At 35.5% G+C, this 24,754-nt stretch overlaps 1 protein-coding gene across 2 annotated transcripts in view; it reads right to left on the reverse strand.

The window, feature by feature from the left end:
• Window positions 1–6,379: 6,379 nt before the first annotated feature.
• The window catches only part of slc38a3b (solute carrier family 38 member 3b), a 38,872-nt gene continuing 20,497 nt past the window's right edge, over window positions 6,380–24,754 (reverse strand). The window contains exons 5-16 of one of the 2 annotated variants that reach the window (XM_059329348.1): window positions 24,487–24,560; window positions 23,808–23,900; window positions 22,233–22,314; window positions 17,154–17,236; window positions 15,275–15,333; window positions 13,303–13,476; window positions 13,073–13,152; window positions 12,886–12,986; window positions 11,284–11,408; window positions 11,041–11,185; window positions 7,052–7,155; window positions 6,380–6,937 (exon numbers count right to left, since the gene is read on the reverse strand). In XM_059329348.1, coding sequence (XP_059185331.1) covers window positions 6,833–6,937; window positions 7,052–7,155; window positions 11,041–11,185; window positions 11,284–11,408; window positions 12,886–12,986; window positions 13,073–13,152; window positions 13,303–13,476; window positions 15,275–15,333; window positions 17,154–17,236; window positions 22,233–22,314; window positions 23,808–23,900; window positions 24,487–24,560 — 1,225 coding nt within the window. In that variant the 3' untranslated portion in view covers window positions 6,380–6,832. The remainder of the gene's footprint in view (window positions 6,938–7,051; window positions 7,156–11,040; window positions 11,186–11,283; window positions 11,409–12,885; window positions 12,987–13,072; window positions 13,153–13,302; window positions 13,477–15,274; window positions 15,334–17,153; window positions 17,237–22,232; window positions 22,315–23,807; window positions 23,901–24,486; window positions 24,561–24,754) is intronic. The other variant, XM_059329347.1, reaches the window with a different exon arrangement.

The following is a 24,754-nucleotide window of genomic DNA, read 5'->3' on the forward strand; positions in this document are numbered from 1 at the left end:
TTTAATTTGATGTTTTAAGTTTTGTGTTAGTTCCAGTTCTTCTGGCCATTTAAAGATATTTATTTTATTTATCTTTTATTTACCTTTATTGATCCCCGTGGGGAAAGTTCACGTGTTGCAGCAGTAAAACAGATTAAGATAATAAAAATAGAATGGAATAATAAAATAAAATATAAATAAATAGTATAAAATAAAAATTAGAATTATAAGATATAAACAAACAACAAAGAAACTACATCCACTCGTGATATACCAAAACTAGTAGGCCTAGTGCAAGCATACACTGCAAAAAAAGAAAAGTTGGGTGAACTCAAAATTTCAAGGCAACAAACTTCGATAAAATTTTAAGTTGGACAATTAAACTAAATATTTAAGGCCGATATGAAATGTCAGCTAATGTTGCGACCACAATTTTGAGTTAGCTTTGATACGCTACTGGCTACTCTTGTAGCTATAACAAGCAGCGCTGCTAGCATCAGTTAGCCGCTAGCATCAATTAGCCGCTAGCATCAGTTAGCCGCTAGCATCAGTTAGCCGCTAGCTTTCGCCAATGACCTAATTTCATCGCTTTCCCGCATTTCACAACAAAGAAATAAGAGTTATCAGAACTATTGTCCCTTGTTGTGAACCCCAACTTAAAGATATAAGTAACAACAACTCACAAACTTGTTTTTGAGCAGACAACTGGCTTCCTTTGTTGTGCTTTATTATTGCCCTAAATGTCAATAATTTATATTTCCAAGTTTTACCAACTTAAATCACTGTTTTAGGCCAAAAAATACAAGATGGCTTTTTTTGCAGTGTATGCAAGTGGCAGTGAAATATAATGACTGTTTTTAATTGTATTTTAATTCCCTTTTATTATAAAATCTGCCTTGCCTAAAGTTTTAGAGTAAGGCCATATTCTATGTCTGGACTTTTCATTTAATTTCAATGCTAATAAGGTTTTAGATCTGTTGAGTGAACGTGTTCAAAAAGATTTATTGCTAATTCTCCTTTTCTGTGCCACTGAAATGTCGCTCACTCACGGTCTGTGGTGTTCTTCATCCATTCTGTTACATTTTTATCCCTTAAGAGTGCTTTAATGTACCAGGTCATTTAGATCATTAGTTCTCAACCTTTTTGAGTCGCGACCCCCAATTTAACATGCATGTTGTCCGCGACCCCCGTTCACTGAACAGAATCACGCACAGTTCAGATCACCCAAAAAAGAAACAAAATTACCAAAAAACGGAACCAAAATGACCAAAAAAGACACAAATTGACCACAAAATGATCAAATAAGACATAAAATGACCCAAAAAAGCCAGAAAATGACCAAAAAAAGACACAAAATGACCAAAGAAAGACACAAAATGACCAAAAAAAGGAAACAAAATGACCAAAAAAAGCAAACAAAATGACCAAAAGGGAAACAAAATGGAAACAAAATGACCAAAAAAAGGAAACAAAATGACCACAAAATGACCAAAAAAGACACAAAATGACCAAAAAAACACACAAAATGACAAAAAAACACACACAAAATGACCAAAAAAGGACATGAAATGACAAAAAAGACTAAAACACATCAACACATGAACACTTTAACACAGTGGAGACAGAGCTGACTTCCAAAATGATTTGGCGACCCCCAGAAATCATCTTGTGACCCCAAGTAGAGTCCCGACCCCAAGGTTGAGAATAGCTGATTTAGATTATAGTGCCCGTAGTGTCAGAAATACACAAGCCTATGTGTATCTAAATCTAATGGAATTAGTGTTGACGATGTGTTACAGTAAAAGCCTGAAGGATGTTGACATAACAAGGTCAGCAGTGAGGGATCATGATGACCCAAAGTTCAGGTTTAGTGTGTTTTGTCAACACAACGTAGCCTTGACAGATAAAACCAGGTACAAACTCTTCTTTTAAACCGTGTGCAAAAAACGTTTGTGTTTGGGGGTGAAGGTGGTGTATTCCTGCAGTGATCAAATGTGTAAATTACATTTATAAATATAAATATAATAAATAATATATTCAGTTCAGGGGAAATGATGACAACAGAGACAATGTAAAAACATCTACAATTATTTTATTGCCAAACTAAAACTGTCCCTGCTATTTACACTTTACAAGCTACTGTAAATATGCATCACAAATATAAAAGGTTTACATTTATATACATTATTTATATAAGCCACGTCTTATTCACCAAAATTCATATACCTTAATATTATTTTATAGTCGTGTCATTTCCATAGATTCTTAAACAACAGCTATAATAAAATATTCCATAGATTTATTTTAGGTACATGAAAAATGCATATTTGATATACTGCGTCTGGTATTAAAATTGTTTAAAAGTTAAAGGCATTTTTAAAGCAGTAGGTAGTCAGTTGTTATTTTGGCATGATCCCTTAAAGTGAAGAAAAACTGTTCACTAAACATGACAAAACTACACCTTCATTTACACCACAATAACCACTGCAAATACATGTGGAAAAGCAAGGGACGGAGGTCGAAACTTGCATAAGTATTTCCTCAGCTGTTCTTCATAATTTATCTGTTAAAATCAAAACTGCAACACAAATACTCATTAATATATTATATAAATAAAATGAGAGAAGTGGTGATTTCTACGCAGGACTTTTATGAAGCCTGAGATAAAATATGTGACTATCTTTGGATAAAAGCAGCAAATATTTATCATTATTAATATTAACATTAAAATTAATAATCTTATAATATTTGTTGTAAAACATTTCTTTGAATTGATGTTGTGCTATTGTTAATTTGTGATTTCTGTATAATAAAATGCTCCTGTAATCTGTATAAAATTAGCTTTTATGCAGGTTGTAGTGCTTTCGTGAGACTCAAAATATACCTGCAGTATTACTTTCACATCCCTAAAAAAGCTCAAAGTTAATGTGTTATCACTGACAGAACATCACAACAGTAATGTTTAAAACATCATTTCATGTAGCATCTTTAAAGAAGGGCTTTATAATACTAATATAACACTATATCACAGAATGGGACTTCAATACACTTCACCTCAAGATGCCAAATGTACATTATTACAATAACATCCACATATGACATGAGTGTCAGAAGCAAAATCTGTGTTCACTACGCCAACTACAGCACAGACTGGACCTAACAACATGCAGGACATTAACCTCAAGTCTAAATAGTCAACACGGATGAAAGCAGATCAAAATACTACAAACCAGAACGGCAAAGACGTTAGGACGGAATCTCGAAAGAATAATACATCTTCAAATTAATAAAATTAACTAGTAAAACTCCCACCAGCAGGTTCATCATTGTTCAAACCCATAGAGCTTAGGCGGGTTCACCCAAATGATTAAAAAACAAAAAACAACAATAATAACAACAACAAAAACATATTTTCCAAACTGAATTTTAGTGGTGTCTAGTAAAGATAGCGTTTGGTTTTATTTGCATAGGTTTTGAGATATTTACATTTCTTAGCAGTCTATATGTTTTTTTATTAATGCAAGTACATTAATTTATTCCCATCATCTTTTAAATGTTAAAAACTTCTTTTTTTCATAACTTTGGGGGTATTTAATTTGCATTTTAAGTTGGATTGTTGTAACTGTCTGATTTAATGTCGCTGCAGTCCTGGTATTCTCACCTTTCTAAAATAATGGCCATTACAAGTCAATTTTTCGAGCAAAATTATTTTTTGTGGCCTAAATCATCTCCTCATGATGCTGTGAAATTGCCAGAAAAACCTGAAAGAATGACTTTTGCCATTATTTTAACCCTTTGATGCACAACATGGGTCTAAAGTGACCCGATATGTATGAGTTTTTATGTTCTATATCTTTGCAATACATTATTTTCATTATTCAGTTTTCCAGGTTTTCCTCAATTAGGATACATAGGCTACATCCTAATTTAGCTTAGCTAACTTCTTGGCTAAGTATAAAGCTAAGTAGCTTGCTAAGCTAACTACTTAGCTAACTTCTTGGCTAAGTAGATAGCTAGGTAGCTTGCTAAGCTAACTATTTAGCTAACTTCTTGGCTAAGTAGTTAGCTTACCAAGCTACTTTGCCAAGTAGTTATCTATGTAATAATACAAAACTTTGTTCATAAAGTATGAGGGGCAAAATTGAAATAATGATCTGTTGTTATCAAAAACAAGATATTTAAAGAATACTTGGAATATTCAATCATAGAATAAGTTGATATCAAAAGATAGAGCACAGAAACACACAGCAAGCATTAAATAACATGGGAAATTAATGTGGGTATTTTTTTACCCATGTTGTGCATCAAAGGGTTAAGAGGGTGTTGATATGTTTGTTATTCCTGTTTCAACCATGTAACCCACATGACAATTTTGATATGAGAAGTGCTTCATAAATAAGATATATTTTATCTCAAAACCTGGGCAAATACAAGCATTGCTATCTGCACGGCTGGATACTATATTTCATTAGAAGTGAGTGAATTCCTGATATTATAGTGTCAGTCAGTGAGCTTTAGAAGTGCTAGTAGGCGTCTAACCTTTGGACAGGGCTCGCTATTTCCCCCCAACCAAGAAAGTAAATAAGGATATTTCCCCCAAACTAACCTTTTATTTTTAGGTTGAATTTGCACTCAACGTGGGCATCACCACAGCTTTAACATTATTATTCAGTGTAGAAAAAGGTGATTTCTGATTCATAAAAACTGAGAGGGACAGCAGCCAAATCAGAAAACACATATTTTTCTCTGACCTGTAGTGCTATTACTCAATCTAGATAGTTTTGGTGAGTTGCAGATTGTTGGCGGTAGTAGAAGATGTCTGCCTTCTCTCAGATATAATAGAACACTGAAAAAAGAAAATAGTTGAACCAAATTAATTGAATTGTTTCATTTGGTAACACCTAAATGAATTAAGTTCTTTCAAATTAATTTAAAATCAATTGTGTTAATCTAACTTATTAAATTAATTTTAAAGAACTTAATTCATTTAGGTGTTACCAAATGAAACAATTCAATTGAGTTGGTTCTACTATTTTCTTTTTTCAGTGAACTAGATACTGGATTCTGGACATTATTGTTGAGTTTTTTTAATGTACTTTCTGTTTGCTTTGACCAAATTGTTATCACGTCCAATTCTATTCAAGGGAGGACAGACATTTCCATATCCGATGTCTCCAACACTCAAAAACTCACACCAAAACTATGTGGACTGATTGATGTTGGGGTAAAACTTGAACTGTACCTGGTTTACATTTAAGGTCAAAGTTTGGCATATGTGTTCTAAAAGTTCTACAAAATAAGATATGAAATCCTAAAATCAAGCTTGTTGTACTTCATCAAGCATTCAAAATATCTTCAGTCGCAACTCCTTCCATCATTCATATTTACTGTAAGCTAAAACAAAAACTGATATCATACATGATACATTTGGATCATTTAATCGTATACAGTAGTTAAATATAATCTATTTGAAATTAAAAACACAGATATAGTAGCTAAATAAATATAATCCTGTTTTTGCTGTGTGTCTGTGTGCTGTTCCAAATGCTAAAAAGGCACCAGGGTTTCTGAATAGCTGATCTGGAACAAAAGCTTTGTACAATACACGACGTAACAACGAGACAGATCATGAAACGACATGTCACCTGCTGCACTCTAAGGCTTTTTTGTTTTGTTTTGTAATAATATATTGTGATGAACAGTTCAGAATGCAGCTGATTCAGGATGAGATCATCTGACCGTTCTCTTTTGTGCGTTTCATGGAAAATAATTAATATTTGTGTAAAAATAACATTTGACATGTGTATATATATCAACATGGTCTCACAGGAATCCGTGAAATAGCCACGGATTTGCTTAACTCAAAATCCGTGAAATAGCCACGGATTTGCTTAACTCAAAATCCGTGGAATAGCCACGGAATCATTCAAATTTCCGTGAAACTGACACGGATTTCGCTACAATGCAAGTTAATGACATAGTCATATCCCGTGGCTATTCCAACATACAAAGTGATTATGTACATTCACTGAGTGAATATTTAGAAAATAAAACATATATTTCTCATTAGAAATGTGATCAAAATCCATTTTTATGCAGAAACTAAGTCAAAATATTGATTTTTTCACAAAAAATGAGAGAACTGTCCGCCATGTTTTTTGTTCTGATCGCCGTAACCTTGAAAGTCACATGACTTGGAACAAACCAATAGGAAAAAATATGAACTTGCATTGTAGCGAAATCCGTGTCAGTTTCACGGAAATGTGAGTTATTCCGTGGCTATTCCACGGATTTTGAGTTAAGCGAATCCGTGGCTATTTCACGCATTCCTGTGAGACCAGGTTCATATATATATATATATGTATATATATATATATATATATATATATACATATATATATATATATATACATATATATATATATATATATACATATATATATATTTATGTTGATGCCTTCCCGTCTTCAGACCAACAGATAATCATGCCTTCTTTTTTCTGTACAGAACCCGCTGCAGTTGTTTGTGTGTAAATAAAGAGGAAAAGGACCATTTCACCATCATAGATGGACTTCAGTCACAGATGGTAATAAAAAAAAGACCCTGTTTAGTCCTGATTATTCAGAAACATTGCATTACTGTTGCACTAAGTTAAATTGAATTAGAGAACTTTGTTATGCAAGGATTTTGTTCAAATATGTGTTAAGTTAAAGTTTTTAAAAAATTGTGTGATTCCAACCAACATACTATAGTGTATGTGTTGTTACAAAGCTGGGGCAGCCCTGTAGTGTGTTCCTACTGAGGCCACAATGCTCCAGTGCTTTTCAGACATCACACACACCAACGCAGCATCTTAGTGGCCTCCTGCAGCCATGCCGCCCCCCGTTGTCCAGTCGATGATGATGAAGCTCAGACTCATTACCATGAATAAGACACCCAAAGCAGCAAAACAGACAGCCTTGGAAAGAGAAGGGGAAGGACGCTCCATTATCAAGAATTCAGCACCATGACAACAGCTTGTATCAGGATGCTGTGATGAATGATTTCAAGGAGAAAGATTTCAAGGACTCACCAGTATCTTACTGACGGAGGTCATGGGTTCGTCGTCTTTGGGAACGATGCGGATGTAAAAGACTGCAGGGAAGATGAAAATGAGGCAGGGAGCGGACGTGGCACCTGGGAGGAGACAGAGAGAAACGGGGGTTAGATACAGAAACCGTGTGACAATGGTAAATATCATTCAAAATGCATTTGGAAAGATTAAAACAAATGTTGAGATACCATTATAGATGTGTATTTGACATTTCAGGTTGACCTCATACTCAAGAATTTTGATTTTTGGATCAAAATGATTAGAGATGTTGTTAGTCTCGTCCCTAGGCTCGTCTGTTGTTATCTATACACTACTGGTCAAAAGTTTTAGAACACACCAACTTTTCCAGAATTTAATTGAAAATGATGCAGTTTAATGTCTCAGTGTACTCTGAAATTAATGCACATTTGCAACATTTAAAATTCTTTATTGAGCATGATAGTGTTTTGAAAATAAAAAAAGATTCAAAATCACATTTTACGTTGAACTAAAGGACTAAAAAAAGACACAAAATGACCCAAAAAAAAGACACAAAATGACAAAAAAGACACCAAAAGACACAAAATGACTTACAAAGACATGAAAAGAATTCAAAAATGGACAAAATAGCCCAAGACTCCATAGAGTTAAGTTGTTAATCCATTTCTTGTTCCCTAAAAAAAGGCCTACTTGCATAATTCTGAAATGTACATTATCTTTCAGTTTTGGTTAAGCTTACCTTTTTTTATTTACCTCTGGCAGTTCACCACTTACCTTTGTACCCTTTCAAGCTGTTCATTTGACTTGAACTGCTTGAATTTCAATAAAAAAAATTATTTATAATATTATATTTATATTTATATTTATATATATATATATATATATATATATATATACACTACCGGTCAAAAGTTTTATTTATATATATTTTATTTATAATATTATATTTATATTTATATATATGTATATATATATATATATATATATATATATATATATACACATAGCTGTATATATATTAGTTAGTGTGTCTGCAGGATTACAGGATAGCTGCTGTACAGGCCTGTGCATGAGTCGCATTTTGCAAATCCAAATCAGGTAGCAGAAACACAAATTATTTTTCACTTTCTGTTGCATATATTTGGTGACGGAGTTAGAAAAATTAGTCTGGAAAATTTGTTTTCCGACTAGTAAAATAAATGTAAATTCTCCTTGAGTCGGAATGTTAATAGTTAATAACGTACTACCGAAGATTAATTTGAGATGCAGCTCAGCACTGTGTGTCAAGTTGTTCTGGTCAAAAATATTGAATTAAAATGACTTTTGAATTAATTAATTAATTAATTATTTATTTATTTATTGAAACCTATTATGGTTTATAAAGGGTCATAACATTATGGTACACTTTCTGAAGTCCAGTCCATGTTCAACTGTGTCCCATAAGTTGTTGCAGCAATTTTGGGGTTGATACCATTTGCTAAACACATTTGGTGCTCAATAATGCATTTTTTTCATATCAAGAATGGAGCAGAAAAACCCTCCAGAATATAACATTTGGGTGCAAAAACTTCCGTCATTTTGGAGATTTCTGTATTTTCAGCGATTGGAGGACAAGCACTTCTGTTCTACAAACTGCTAAGAAACCCCCTTATTGTCAATATACCTAGGAAAGCTGCACACCCTCCGAATGCTCTGGGTCTCTAGTTTATTGTTGTAAAGTTTCATGAGGCTGTGATTATCAAGAAATGCCCTCACTGCAATGAACTGGCTACTACTTATGGCTAACATCATCCCACATGAAGAACACCAGTACCCCAGTATGCACAAATATTCAAATACAGTATGCAGAAAAAAGGCAAATTTGTATTACATGAGAAAAACTATGTGGTTTTTGCCTTAAACTGCATGTCATTGGCATAAAGTAGGCATGTATGTAAAGAGGAGACTTCAGAGGTCACATGACCGCTTTGAAAATTGCCAAAATAGACTAACTTTGTAACTTTGTTGTAACTTTGCAGCGTTTTTCAACAATTTCCCGACATGGTATCCTAACATGCTTGGGCTTTAGAGATTCCTTAGATATTCTTGTTTCATATTATCTCACTATCTTCAGTATACTCCGCCCTCCGAAAAAAATGCGGCGTATCATTCTGCCTGCCCACTGGCGGGACATCAGAACAGTAACAGGTAGTACTGCATGCAACATGCATGTTGTTATTGGATTATTTTAACTGTGATCAAATATCTTATATTTGCATGTTAAAGGTCCAATTTAGAATGATAAAACATGTTTTTTTGTTAGATGGTCTTCGACTGTTTGTAATTGAGTTTTAGTAGTTCTAGTGTGTTTTGTGAATAATATTTGCTTCATATTTTGATCTCTTTTTTAAGCTCAAAATGTACAGAGACAAATTCTGGCATTCTGATCCCTAACGGTATACAAAAGAGTTGTTGCAAACAGCTCCACATGTTGCATCATCTGCACACATGTTTGCCAAAGCAGAATGCTTTGAAGATGCCCTCGATGGTCCTTTGACTTAAATGCATTCAACTTTGACCTCTAACCTGTGACACATGAGGACAGAGTGCATAACAATAATACTGGCCCAGATATTCTGTTTGTCCGTGAGCAAACACGTGCTTGTCGCGTTTTTTTTAGTTTTGCTTTTAATGTTTCTTTTTGTTTGTTTGTTTTCCTGCCGGGCCCTAAAAGCTTGAAACACAGCAAACAGTGTCATGTCAAACAGAAAGCTCAGTCTGTAAACAGAGACAGAATAAGTAACCCATAAAAAAAAGTGGATGAATACGATCTGTAGGAAACATTCAATTCAGTTTTATTATAAATTATTTTCTTAATTATTATATAGTGATACTATATGATAGTGTGTTTGCAACTTCTAAGTGTGTCCTCCTTTAATTTATTAGTCTAACATTAATAGGAGGTGCTAATGATAAAAGGTCCCACAAGTACCTTTGTACAGTTTTTTGATTTGTTGATAACTAGTGGTGGAATGTAACTAAGTAACTAAGTACTTATTTTGAGGTGTACTTTTAATTTATGTGTACTTTACTTGATTATTTCCATTTTATGTAACTCTATACTTCTACTCGATGACATTTTTTAGGCACATATTGATCTTTTTAATCCACTTCATTTAGCTGCCAGGTTTAGTTACTTTTCAGGTTGAGATTTAACATAAAAACATGATCAATTTAAAGTGAATCGATTTCTTTTTTTATTTAATTAAACCTCATAACAGTATAATAAGTAGTTAAAATGAGTCCTATCTTTACAAAATGTAAACGCTGCTTACATAAATGTTTTAATTCAAATAATCTAATGATATATTTGGAATATATATAACAATCTGAGTGGGGCCATTCTGCATAAAGAGTACTTTTTAATGCTGATACTTTTGTAATTTTACTTAAGTAAGTCTTGAATGCAGGACTTTTACTTGTAGTGGAGCCATTTCACTGTGTGGTATTAAAACTTAATTACTAGTATTAATTACTTGTATTAAATACTAGTTAAGTAAGTGATCTGAATACTTTTCCACCACTGTTGATAGCTAACCACACTGTAAAAAAATCTGTTTAATTTACGGTAAAATACCGGCAGCTGTGGTTGCCAGAATTTCACCGTAAAAAATACAGGGAGTTTTCTACCGTAAATTTAAATGTAAAAATCAGCAAAAACTGTAATTTAGACTGAGTAGTGCCTTTATTTTTAGGGTGATTGTGTCCTTGTGACATTATGGTATTTCTCCATTAATTTTACATGAAAAAACTGTGTTTTCTACAGTCTAAAAGTTTTGCATTATTCCTTGATTTACGGTAATTACAAGCATCTACTATGGTGATATTACATTTTTAATTTTACGGCCTATTTCTGATGCAAATTGACAGTGTTTTACTGTAATTTTTACAAACATTTTTTACAGTGCAGAACATCACGTCTTTGCTCTGTGTTGCAGTGTTGTACTAACCAATGATGCCAAAGATGCCCAGAATATTGGGAGCAAATATCACCAGGAGGTTGATCAGGGTGAGCAGAACACCAGCAATGGCAATGTGACGCAACCAGCTGAAAGACTTGGTGGGGAACAACATCTGCTGGATGGCTCTACGTACCTGTGGGCAGACACACACATGCACGATTCAATGAGGAAATAATAATACTACAATATTTCCATTGAGCATCACAGGGAATAAATCAAAAACAGGCTTACAGGGAACAACACAATAGGGACGGTCAGCGTCACGGCTGTGAGGACGGCCACTCGCACACACAGGATCAGAGTGTCGTAAGGATCAATCCGGCTGTAAGTGTGCAGCAGTTCAGGCTCCACATTGTCTGTGCAAAATAATTGAAAAAAAATATGTGGATATGTAGAAAAATATCTTATTGATAAAGTGAACATCCTTCAGTTATGATGGCTTCCAGCACTGGAGAACACATTGTCACCACAAGAGGGAGCAAGGACTCCATGTGGTGGAGAAGCAAAGGCTGCAATACAGAAAAATACTAACCATCAACACTGCATATCATTATATCACTAAACAATATACAGCTAATTGAAGCCAGAGATTAGAATATTTGGTAACACTTTCCAATAACCATCTTTTATGAATGGTAAACAGATAGTTTATTAATGTTTAATCATCATTTATAAACCGTTTATAGGCCATTTATAATGGTAAATAGAAAATGTATTCATGTTGAACTATAATTCATAAAGGCCAAATAGATGGTATATTAATGTCAGTTGATAGTTATTTTTCCATTAACAATGACATTATAATTATTAGTTTATTAATAGTTTTGCACTCATTTTAACATTTTTAACACCATATTAAGTACGTTAATGATTTTGAAATCATTCATATACCTTGAAGAAATTGGTTTAAAACATTTAACGATTAAATATGTATGTAAATGGTTAATAATTGGTTTATAAACATCTATAAACATCACTTAGATGGTTTTTGTAAAGTGTTACCGAATATTTTTAAAGAAAAAGATGACATTTTCCTCTGAAAATGTGAGGATATATTATAGTTTACCATAGAATATATCATTTTTTTAAACTTCATTTTTCATTGAAAAAAAAATATTTTTAATTTTTGTATTTAATAGAAAACTGTATTCTCTCATCACAATGTTCAACCCTGTCCATTCCTCAATTCAGATGAAATAACAATGTTTCCTCAAATACAGTCACCGGTGGGAAGTTCAGATTCAGATTCAGATTCAGATTTGACTTTATTAATCCCACAGTGGGGAAATTTCTTTGTTACAGCCGCAAAGTTTCACACAATTTTTAAGATAAAGATAAAAAATAAACAATCTAACAAAAGACATTTAACAATATACAAATATACAATAATAATAATATACTATACACAACTTAGTGCAAATTTAAGTGGAGAAATGCGCAGATTATATGCAAAAATGTTCAGGTTGTGTTGGTGTTGTACAGTCTTATGGCAGCTGGAAAGAATGACCTGCGGAAGCGTTCCTTTTGTTTCTGTGTGTGAAAATAATTGCATTAAATTGTAAATGTCAGCTATGACTGCTTCCCTGTTGCTTTGGTTGCTACGAGTCAACACATTTATTTAGAACGGTGAACAGTGACAGTTTAATGGGAACAACTTTAGTAGGTGTCCATTGTCAGGAATGACCCTGCAGCCACTGTGCAGCCAATCAGAGCTGAGTATTCACCCAGGCCATAGTATGATAAGAAATATCCATCAATGCATTTTTATTGTTTTCCCACTGAAAATATGAACACAAATTGGACACAAAAACAGACAAAGACAACAGTTCTCACCATAAAAGGTCAGGTAGCCAAAGAGAGCTGCCAGGAAGTACATGGTGTACATGACTAAGATGGAGATGTTGGACACCTTCTGCATCTTCTTCTTTGTTGGACTGAAATCAGAGGGTTGAAAGTTGTCTGAATGCCACATTCGGCAATGAGGTGCAAAATATTTGCAGGTTACAGAGTGGTAACTCACTTGCGGAGCTCGGTGTAGATGGGGAGGACCTCAGGGTGGCACACAAAGGCGAAAGCCAAGATGGGAATAGTGTACGCTGTCTGTGAAGAACACATTAACACGTGACTGGCTATGATTAGCTGTGAGCCTTCCAAAATAAGTGTGAGAACAGACGTCAACATCAACATTTGTGGCCTAAATTTTCCAACCCAGATAAGCTAGCCGGCTGTTTTTCCACCTCAGCCGCCTACCTGTGAGTTGATGGTGAACAGACGTGGGGAGCAGTGGGCGTCATCGTCCTCATGAACCAACCCGTTGCTGTACTCGTGGCCGTGGCTCGAGACGTTCAGGCTGGGATGGACCGCAGTACTGTTGGCTGCATAGTCCTCAAACGGGCAGGGAATCTGAAACTTCTTATAGGTGACCTGCAGAGAGAGGAAAAAAAGGACAAAAGAACAGTTTGAGTCAAAGAAAAAGCATGAAGTGTCTCGGTTGTGTCCGAGTCAGTCAACAAGGGCTCCTAACAACCACTGTCGCACCCAAAAAAAGAGTATTTTCGTTCTTGTTTGCTCTATTTTGTTTATATCTTTTGGTTTTGTCTTTCATGAACCTTTGTGATTATATACACTACTGGTCAAAAGTTTTAGAACACACCAACTTTTCCAGAATTTAATTGAAAATGATGCAGTTTAATGTCTCAGTGTACTCTGAAATGAATGCACATTTGCAACATTTAAAATTCTTTATTGAGCATGATAGTGTTTTGAAAGTAAAAAAAAAAGATTCAAAATCACATTTTATGTTGGACTATAGGACTAAAAAAAGACACAAAATGACCAAAAAAAGACACAAAATGACTTACAAAGACATGAAAAGAATTCAAAAAATGGACCAAATAGCCCAAGACTCCATAGAGTTTAGTTGTTAACCCATTTCTTTTCTCACTGAAAAAGGCCTACTTGTATAATTCTGAAATGTACATTATTTTTCAGTTTTGGTTAACCTTACCTTTTTTTATTTACCTCTGGCAGTTCACCACTTACCTTTGTGCCCTTTCAAGCTGTTCATTTGACTTGAACTGCTTGAATTTCAATAAAAAAACTGGAAAAATTGGGGTGTTCTAAAACTTTTGACCGGTAGTGTACATCCAACTTATTTTTGATCTTTGCAGACAATTTGTAACCTAATAATTTGTATCAGTTTGTAACCCTATCCCTATACGATTTTGTTCAAATACCAATGAAAAATGTCTCACAAAAAAAGTAATTTCAAATGAAGTATTTCCTCCAAACTTTTATTAAAAACCATATACATCATTTGACATTGGAGAGTTGCTATATGGCAACCATTTTTAATCTATATAGAAAAAATTGGATGCCGCTGATACTCACTGTAGTTTTGAACTGCTACATTATATATTTCATTTTTTTATATATTTTTAAATTTTAAATTTTATTGTTTTTTTCTTTATTATCATACTTATTATACTTATACTTATTTAATATCTATTTTTTTATCAGACTTATTTTCTTCGGATATTGTATGTTTTAATTTTATTCATAAGGTTGCCCATAAAGTTGGAATAATTTTGTTTTCAGACACAATCATCTGTTAATTGTGGTTTCAATTCCATTGTAATATGTTTAGAAGAGATTTATAAATAAAGTTTTGAGACGATATACACTTCATCTGTCAAGAATAAATCACATTGTCACAATCTTTTCATGGAAAGAGGTAAAAAAAAATATTTTATTCCAACTTTATGGGCAACCATGTATTTAATTTCATTTTTTATGTCTCACGATTTGTATCATATTGAATTTATTTATATGAACATGAAAGTGCTTATGAAACCCAACGGTACACTGTCTACCAACTGTTTCTGTAACTGTATGTCATTTAATTTTCTATGACTTTAAATACCAGTAAAAAAAAAAAAAAAGAAGACCTTAAGCAAAGAAACAAAGTGATTTCACATGAGATTAGTGCCTCCGACTCTAAGTACTCAGGTTTCACTCTCAACCTTTGATGTATATTAAGCAGCTCTTATATCCGCCTTATCAAACATAGCCACATGCCACTGAAAATAGAGACAAGGGTGGGAAAGAGCCGAGGGTGGGAAAGTGAGTAACATGTGTGCCAAGACGACATGCCAGAACAAATGAGCCTCGTTGTGAAGAGTTGCTGTGATGATGTGAGAGTATTTGAGCTGGAGCAACTTACCGCAGAGAGGAAGAACACCATGCAGCTGAGAGAAAATCCACTGGTATAGCCGAGGTAACCTGAAAATAAAGAGAAAGTGACAGTCAAGGTTACGGCTCCTGAACCTTGTGGCCTTCACCTGTTGTTTGGGACGACTGTAAACTGTATTAATTACACAAGAGCTTCACAAAGCTCACAGTCAGAAGGCTTCCTACTGTTCTAATGAGGCTTGCCCTCTTCAGAATGACCTCACACCACTATGAGACCAGAAAGATCATGTTTATTTCATTTATTAATGAATAGCTCAGACTGGAAGAGAGGGGGGCATCAACTCAGGGAAAATTACGTCTAATTGGTCACCTACTGTTTCCACTGCCTGTAACGTGGTAAAGAGATGCACTAATTGCTTGACTTTAAGGTTTCGTTTCGTATTTCATTTCGTATCTGTTTATTTCGGTCAATACATGTCATCAAAACAAACCAGAAAAAACAAAAACAAAACATTGATCAAAGTAAACAACGTGTAAAAAGAGAGAGGAAATTGATAATAGACATTTGGACCGAAAAGGCGTAGGCTGAAGCATAGCTTATTACGCCTACCCTGTTACAACTCAAGTAAATTTAAAATTTATAAATGTACAATCTGTTATTTATCAACAAAAGAAATAAGCAGTCACAAAAGAGAGAAAAGAAAGAAGCTTATTACTCATTACTCTAACCTATTTTTAAGTAATATTTTGAATAAGTTAATGGTATTGCAAGTTTTCAAGTCTTTCTCCAATTTAACAGGTATTTTTCTCCAAGGTAACAGCTCCTCCAAAATGTCTAAGTTGCTAAAAGTTAAAAAAAAAAAAAATCATAAACTTATTTGACAAGAAAGAAAGTGTTTTGCAGGGGGAAAAAAGTAAACATACAGTTTAGAGCTTCGGGGATCACCTGACTCTTTTTGTTTACATCGCCATGTTGGCAGGGAAAGTCGAGTGAAAATGAATGCCCCAAGCATCAATTTCAAGCTGCCAGAGTTCACTGCTCTTTTTAATACCAATGACATTGAAGACGATATTGCAAAATTTGATACATTAAACATTACTGACCCTTATATGCCCCCAGGGTAATTTTCACATTACTGAAACAGCTGAAACGGCTCCAGATCTACTGTATCCAGACATCTACAGTTACCTGATCACCTTTCGCTCGTCCTGCTCTGTAGAGCCTTAAAGCCTACAAAAGCCTGCAGGGGTGTTCACGGACTAAATATGGATTTGTGACGAATATTCAGCTTTTGAGTCCGTTTGTCTTCACTGAAGGGTAAATATCATTTCAGTGAACGTTAACATAAGCAATGTGTGGTCAGACAGCATAAAACTTAGCCAATTTAGCTTATTTTAGTCTGTCAACATTGTCATTGTTTGATTACATTTCCAAAGACACCACCTCATACACGAACTTAGCCTATACCTTTATTTTGAACAGCAGTAATTCTGCAAGAGTCATACATTTTTTCTTATCCATGAGTTATTCAAGAAGAGTGTTCTTAAAAAATGTGAGTTATTATGTTCAATCTGTATAAATGCAGTAAGGAAAGAGAATAACTGCCAGCAGTCAGTTGTCAAGCAACGCTCCCATTTTCCTGCCAAAATGGCGGTGTTTTGATTTCGACTGTTTAATGTAATTGCATGACATCGATGGCTGGAGCTCGATAATATAATGTAATGCTTAAAAAAGTAAAGCCAACTACAGATTAAGGATCTAAACGTTGTTATAGGCTTTGCAACAGAGGTTGAGTTTAAGTCTGATGATGTGACTCATTCACACCAGTTGCAATAGACTAATATATGTCTTTATAGTTGACACAAATGTCTCAGACCAGACCAGATCCATCTGAACTAATTCTACTCACCGAGCTGTTTCATTAAAGCCAGGGGCAGGATGATACTGGCAGAGACCATTATGACCAGGTAGTTTCCATTCAAGTACCACAGACTGTTTGGAGAAAAGTAAAGTTGACTTTGGTGAGCTCAACATTTCAAACATTGGCACGGAGACACAGTACACACACAGAGAGAGACAGAGACAAAAATACATTGGGAAAAGTGTTACACAATTTACACATTTAGTGAAACTGTGTGTCATAGTCTGAGATCAACACTCAGTTGTTAGAAATCAACAGGTCTAAATGGTTGATGTGCTGCATTTTGCAACAGCAACCTGCTGGGAACATCATTGGCTTCTTGGTTGTGGAAAAAACGTGTCTGCTTATGTTGCTCTTGACAGAAGTACTGGACTGGCTGTTATGTAACTGTGATGATTTATGCGACTGTGAACAGTCCCAGAAAAGAAATATACAGTGGAGCCTAAACAGCACACCACTGAAGGCGTCAGTAAATTGTACCAAATACCGCGCGAGCTCCTTCAAAACACTGGCATCTCTGTCCATCCTTTATTTATTTCTTATCTTCCCCTCACACACATCTCTATTACTCACCCCATACCATGATACCCAAGAATAGTTTCCACCTTGAAGGCATTGCTGATTTAACATCTTTGGATCAAGTCCCAAAAAACATGTAGGGATGGAATGACATATCCAATCTTAGCCTTCTTCAGCTTCAATCTGATAGGACAGCCATGCTGCTGCATCATCATCTGCTATATGTGAGCAACAAACTTCCTCCCATTAAACTAACATCCTGTGAATGCCTGTCACTAAGCTAACACCCTCACATTACCTAAAAAAGCATGCACGACATGTCCATGTGTTTTAAACACACATGCACATGTCTTGTAAAATAGAAAGAACATTAGATATTCCACCAGCTTGTAGTCCCAACATGATTATTTAAAGCAGGGATGGGCAACTTAAATGCTGCAGGGGGCCACAATTTTTCATGGACACTACCACAGGGCCACATATAGGACCGTGCACTTAACCAGATATGATGAAACTGCAATTTTAAATATGTTTACAGTGCAGTAACTTAACATATTTCATGCTCAAATGCATGTATAACAGTATAAATAGGAATACGAAAGGTTTGAAGCAAATAAAAAATAACCACTTACTGTGATTTCTTTTTTTTAGTGCAAGAACAGCAGACCAACATTAATTGCAAGAAGTAATTTTGTGCATTTTTACACTGCACTTTTAAGATTTCATGCTCAAATGCAGGTAGTTGTACTTAGTTGTATGTGGCCCCCGGGCCTCCAGTCCATCCCTGATTTAAAGTAAACAGATGGTATGTGGGGTTTTCTTAGTGAATGGATGTGTTTCAGTCCTTGAGGTAAGTAACTATTAGTTTATTTAATAAAACTCAACTATCCTTGTGTGTCTCAGCTAAGAAAACATGTATAATCATGACAATCAGAGATGGAAAATCTCCAACATTAGTAGCTATAGACCAGAAATGAGCACCAGCAACAGGAAGCTTACATAAATGATTGTCAAGCCATTAAAGACGGCTGTCTCCTAAATCCTGTGTATAGAAGAGTCTTTGTATGCTTCAGCTATTTTAAAGCTGATAATCCTGTTATTCTTAACCTTGTGAACGAGACACGACAGTCAGATCAGCTGTCTGCAATAGCCTGAGCATACAGTAATCTATGAGAAGAGCTCTCCCTCTTTCTCTCACTCTCGGTTCCCTAGGGTTATGTTAAGTCTCCTGGAAATGAATAAAAGTGTATTAAGTAACCCCAAAAGTGAAATATGTCAACGTGTGTGTGTGTCCTTCTGTCTGTCTGTAGGAGTCCCTTGAAAGCAGGGGAAGTCAAACGTATCATAGGTCATGTACTCTTTGGACTTTTGACCAGTAGGTCATTTTAGACGATGAGCTTCCACATGTGAGATGAAATGGAGCTGCTGTGACTGCAGAGCTACTTAGGAAACGTCAGTAGTCGGAACAAATCCAAGTCAAGTTCTAAGTCACTGAGGGCAAATGCAGGTGACTTTAAAAGCCTTCCTGAGCAAAGTGGGAGTCATACATTTGAGCATTTTGCTTGGAAAGGTGTGTTAATGCATAAATGAGACTATTTGCAATAAGTGATCATGTATTTTTTTATTTTTTTATTCTGTCTTTACATCTTGGTAAACTTTCCTATCTGTATCTTGAGCTGCTGTGACGACTGTTTCCCAACTGCGGAATAAATAAAGTTTTATCTTATCTTATCTTATCTTATCTCTTATTAAGTAAAATATTAGCACATACAGTACAGGCCAAAAGTTTGGACACACCTTCTCATTCAATGCGTTTCCTTTATTTTCATGACTATTGACATTGTAGATTCATCAGAACTATTAATGAACACATATGGAATTATGTACTTAACAAAAAAGTGGGAAATAACTGAAAACCAGTCTTATATTCTAGTAAGCAAAGGGTGGTTACTTTGAGGAATCTAAAATACAAGACATGTTTTCAGTTATTTCACACTTTTTTGCTAAGTACATAATTCCATATGTGTTTATTCATAGTTTTGATGCATTCAGTGAGAATCTACAATGTAAATAGTCATGAAAATAAAGAAAATGCATTGAATGAGAAGGTGTGTGTCCAAACCTTTGGCCTGTACTGTATATTATGTGTTGACCACAGACTGTTTGAAAGAAGTAGATGTAGACACTTTGACATCACCCATTGGTTTATGGAAAGTTTTGAAACCTCAAGATGTACTGATAAGTAACAAAACGTTGCACTACCAGAGATCACTGACAGGTTTAGTTTTGTCCTGTTCTATTTTACATTTATTTCCACAAAGTAAACAGTAAAAATTTCCAATATTTACCACATATTTTGGTCACAATTCTGATGTATCTAAATGTAAGGGATTCCATTGTACTATGTGTTTATGAAAAAGGGAAAAAAAAAAAAAGCCGGTAACACTTTACAATAACCATCATTTATAAATGGTGAACAGATAGTTTATTAATGTTTAATCATCATTTATAAACCGTATATAGGCCATTTAGAATGGTAAATACATAATTTATTAATGTTTAACTAACTACATCAAGACAAATAGATGGTATATTAATGTACGTTTCTACCATTAACAAACCAATAAATTGTAATTAATAGTTTATTAATCATTTTAGTTGCATTCATTTTAACATTTTAACACCAAATTAAGTATGTTAATGATTTTGAAATGATTCATATACCTTTAAGGAATTGGTTGAAAACATTTAAAGATTAAATATGTATAGCATTTTGTAAATGGTGAATAATTGGTCTATAAACCATCTATAAACAGCATTTAGTTGGTTATTGTAAAGTGTTACCAAAAAGCCTATACATTTTTTTTCTTCTTTTTTTTAAATTCTAAAATGTTGGTATTGGTATTAGCGTCACAAATCAAGTGTCAACCAGGCACAAGTCTCTATGGAGTCTCTCCCAACGAGACAGCAAGAAGCTCAGGGTGAATTCTTGCTGCTTCCAAATATCTGACCTTCTCCTCGTGTGACCATGCAAACACCGAGCCTCGCCCCCCGCTCCTCATACCACCCTGTTCTCCTGACGCCACCCATCCAAACAGCGGGAGCCACTGAGTAGAAATGAACAGTGTATGTCTCGGTTGCTGAGTGCCGGCCCTGAGCTGACCTGTCCTTATGCTCGGCCCCGGAATTTGGCACCCATGTTACGCCACCTGCTGCTGTCATTTGTGTGTGTGTGTGTGTGTGTGTGGGCGAGACACAGAAAGAGTGAGATTCATAGTACTTCATTCGCCAGTTTCCAGTTTTGTAGCTAAGCCTCTGACCCTGACATAAATACACACAAACAGTATAAGTTTATCCCCCTCCAAAATTAATCAATGATAAAGGGTAATGACGTGCCCTTCAGAAGGCTTAGATGTGAGAGGTTTCTAAAGGGCATGGCATAAAAATGGAAAAGCACGATAGACTCTACAGACGCTAAAGAGACACGGCAGGCCAGAGGCTTCATTAAGAGGACTGTTAGTGTGGCTCCGTCTAGTTTTACTTAAAACGCACACTTCAATTATAGAGCGTGAGGATGTAGTTGACGCGTGTCTTAAGCCGAAAAAATCCCACAGTTTCTTTCTTATGGTTTATTGAAAACCTTTCGTTTGAGCATTACAAACAATAAACTGCAGCAATCCAAAATAATAATAATTATGAGCACGGTCAAAAACTAGTGTGCTCTCCTCGTCTCCATAATCCTAATTAAAGCAAAGTAAGCAATTATGACGTTACACACATCTCAGCCAATAAGAAGAGTGCAATTCCTACGAACCAATAGGCATTCCTACAACCTCAATAAAGAACTATGAAGTTATGAAATACAAATCTGAATTATTTATCAGCTTCTCTACAATGTACAAAATGGCTCTAACAAGGACATTAAGTGTGGTTGCTGCACAAATTGTGCTGATTGTTGCATTGAAATGGAAGATTGTCTGGATGTTTAGTTCCAATATGTAAAGGATGAGGGTTGAGATGGGTTGCTGATATTTCTTAAGTGTTTTTTTGTTTTGTTTTTTTTTTTAATCTTTCAGAAGATATTTTAAGAGGGACATCTGCAGTCGCTGCAGTCCATTTTAAGCACCTGGTTTGTTTTTAGATTGGAACAGGCAGCTGGAGTCCTCTTCAGTCCTCTTCAGTGCTCTCCAGTCCTGCCTGGCCTTATGCAGACTGAGTCTGTGGCAGGACTCTGACGTGAACAGAGCCTCGACAAGCTGACAGCACTGAGGGTTTGTGTTGTATGTAGACATTACGACAGATAGCACCCAACCGCGGGCCCCCCCAGCAGCTCGACCAATTACAGGCTGCTATTCCCATCACACCCCACACTGACTGACTGAATCAATGAATGGTGCAAACGGAAAATATTCGCTGGCCACATAGTCTGCCAGGCCCCTTGACCCTGCACACAGTGTTTGAGCTTGACAGCAGGCGGATGGCACGTGCCTTTCACGCGCAGTACAGGGATGTTGATGTTGAAAGGCACTTTAAGTGACAATTACTTACTCAGAGTTGGGGTCTGCCTTGAGGAAAGCCTGGATCACCAGCGGTAACTCAGATTTGACGATGTAAAGGTAGCTGGACATAGCTGGAACAGACGAGACGGAGGACAGGTGAAAATGTGTGGGGGCGAGCATGCTTTGGTGATTATACGCTGGCATATTGAGCAAACACACATCAGCGAAGCCATGTCACATTGTGTTTGTGTAAGCAACAGAGCAGTAGCTACAACTGAGGACGCTGAGGTCATGTACTCGTGTTTTAACAATCTGGTGGAGGTTACTTTCTACAAGTTAAGAGAATAGACACATGGTGGCATTTTATAGGAAGATCAACTCAGTATTTTTTAAATCTGACAATGTTTAGGCTGACAAAAAGGCCAGAATTGTATTGCTTTAACCCATAAGAACCCACAGTGACAAGGGTGTAACAAACATTTTAAATGTTCTAGATTCTCCCATATTCAGCTTTGTGCTCAACCTGAGTGACATATACTCAACACCTGGTGTGGTGGTCATGTGACTGTTACAGGAAGTGACTTCTCTAAAATACGTGTCTGTGACTGGAAACAGAAATGTGAAAAAGTAGCTAATTTCAAAAAGCTTATTTTTTGTTACTTGGCTAAGTTAAAAGCCATTTAACAATTCTAATCTGTTAAAAGAGTTTCCTGTATTGCATTTAACCTGTTTTGACAAAATTTCCTGTACAAATGAATATAAAACAAGTTACAAACATATCACTCTGACGTATAGTTTTATTTCCCTTCAGCATGTTTTGTTTTTTAGCACCATGTATGTTTTCTCAAGTACATAAGTGTGTTTTTCAGTGTTCTGCAGCTACAGTAGCGTATATGTCACATCACAGATCTTTGACATTTAGGGTTTTTTTTTTTTAAAACATCATAAATGTGTTCTATGTGTCCACTTGTTCTGTGGTATATCCCCCATAAGGTTCCTTTAAGGATTACTGGGTTCTTATGGGTTAAAACAGCATTAAGATGTTTGAAAAAACGAACGACAGGGGATTAACCAGCTGTTTTGCTAATCAATTATTAATTTCAATGATTTTTCAAGCACAATTACAATGAAATGAGCTTTCAGTTCCAATTATAGACCCAAATATTTCTAAAAATCCTGGCCATGGTTCTGGAAAGTGAGTTACTGGCATCAGTGAGCCAGTCATAACAGCAGTCAGTGATAATCAACCTCAATCCAAGTTGTTGCACCTACTGTATCTGAAAAAGCTTGAAGGTAATCCTTGCCTCCAATGTTTGAGAAATAGAGATTTAATCTGTTGTGCTCGTGAATTAAATTAATGACAGTGTATTGTGTATCCACAAAGCTTTGGTTAGAAACAGCCAACCAACTCTACATGCTGTTCAGTGAGTGGGAGGAACTCTGCCAGCAGCCCTGCTGTTCCCAACACCGCTCCTGATCTCTGCTCTCAATATATCCTCGTGTTCCATCTTAAAGGCACATAAGTGGATGTGGTTGTGTGTGTGGTTGTATATAGTTCATATATTTTGTGACAGGGAGTTTGCAAACACTGGACACATTTGCAGACACATTATTGGCTCCTCACCTCCAATATTCTGTAGGGTGATTGCGATGCCAGCAGCCATTTTTCCAGGAGTGCCGAAGGCCCTGTAACCCAGCTGCTCATAAGCTCGAATTCCTGTCAACAGATGACATCAATAATATTAACTCAGTTCTCTTTGCTGAGACGTCCCTCTGCGCAACACAATAAAACACCTTCAGAAAAAATAAAACAATAAAAAAGATTGTCTGTCTGTGATTTGTGGGTGAAGACCGTTTGTAATTTTCACAGTTTTAATGTTTGTCTACTGTTTTACCGCACACCCGATTATAGAATATTCTTTGTTTTTCCTCCTTATAATTAGCTGAGGCCATTCGAGAAGCAGACTGTAAACCAAATCCTTCAAATACTAATTATTCTTACGTGTAAACAACAATTTAACTGTAACTGGTAAACTTACTGTTACAGTGTGAGTGTTAAAAGCAGTTAGACTATGATTACGCTGTAACTTTAAATCTGTTCCCTTTTGAAGATTCATTTGCCAGAAGTACGGTTTCCAAATTTGAGGAAATGGTCCTTAACCAGTTAAACTGTCGGCCACAGGTTGTAGCAGAACTGTTGTATTTTCAAGTATTCATATATCTTTGCTAACATAACTGTACACTATGATACATAGCTGCTCTATTTCTTTACAGAAGAAGACAAGACATGGCACAAGGCTTACCCACAATGCCAGAGGATTTGAGCAGCAGATGAATGGAGTAAGATGACAATAGTGCTACTGCAGTCAGAAGGAACCTAAGACACACACAGAAGAGAAGTCAGAGTATTATATCATACATCTACTGTTTGTATAGAGACATCTAACTCTACAGTGTACATTTTATGCACACTGTTCGTTTTATGCACACTGTTCATTTTATGCACACTGTTCATTGCACCTTATTTGTTTCATAGCACCAACATTTTTATACTGCATATTCATATTTATT

Source organism: Centropristis striata, chromosome 3, assembly GCF_030273125.1.
Source record: "Centropristis striata isolate RG_2023a ecotype Rhode Island chromosome 3, C.striata_1.0, whole genome shotgun sequence".
Taxonomy (NCBI): domain Eukaryota; kingdom Metazoa; phylum Chordata; class Actinopteri; order Perciformes; family Serranidae; genus Centropristis; species Centropristis striata.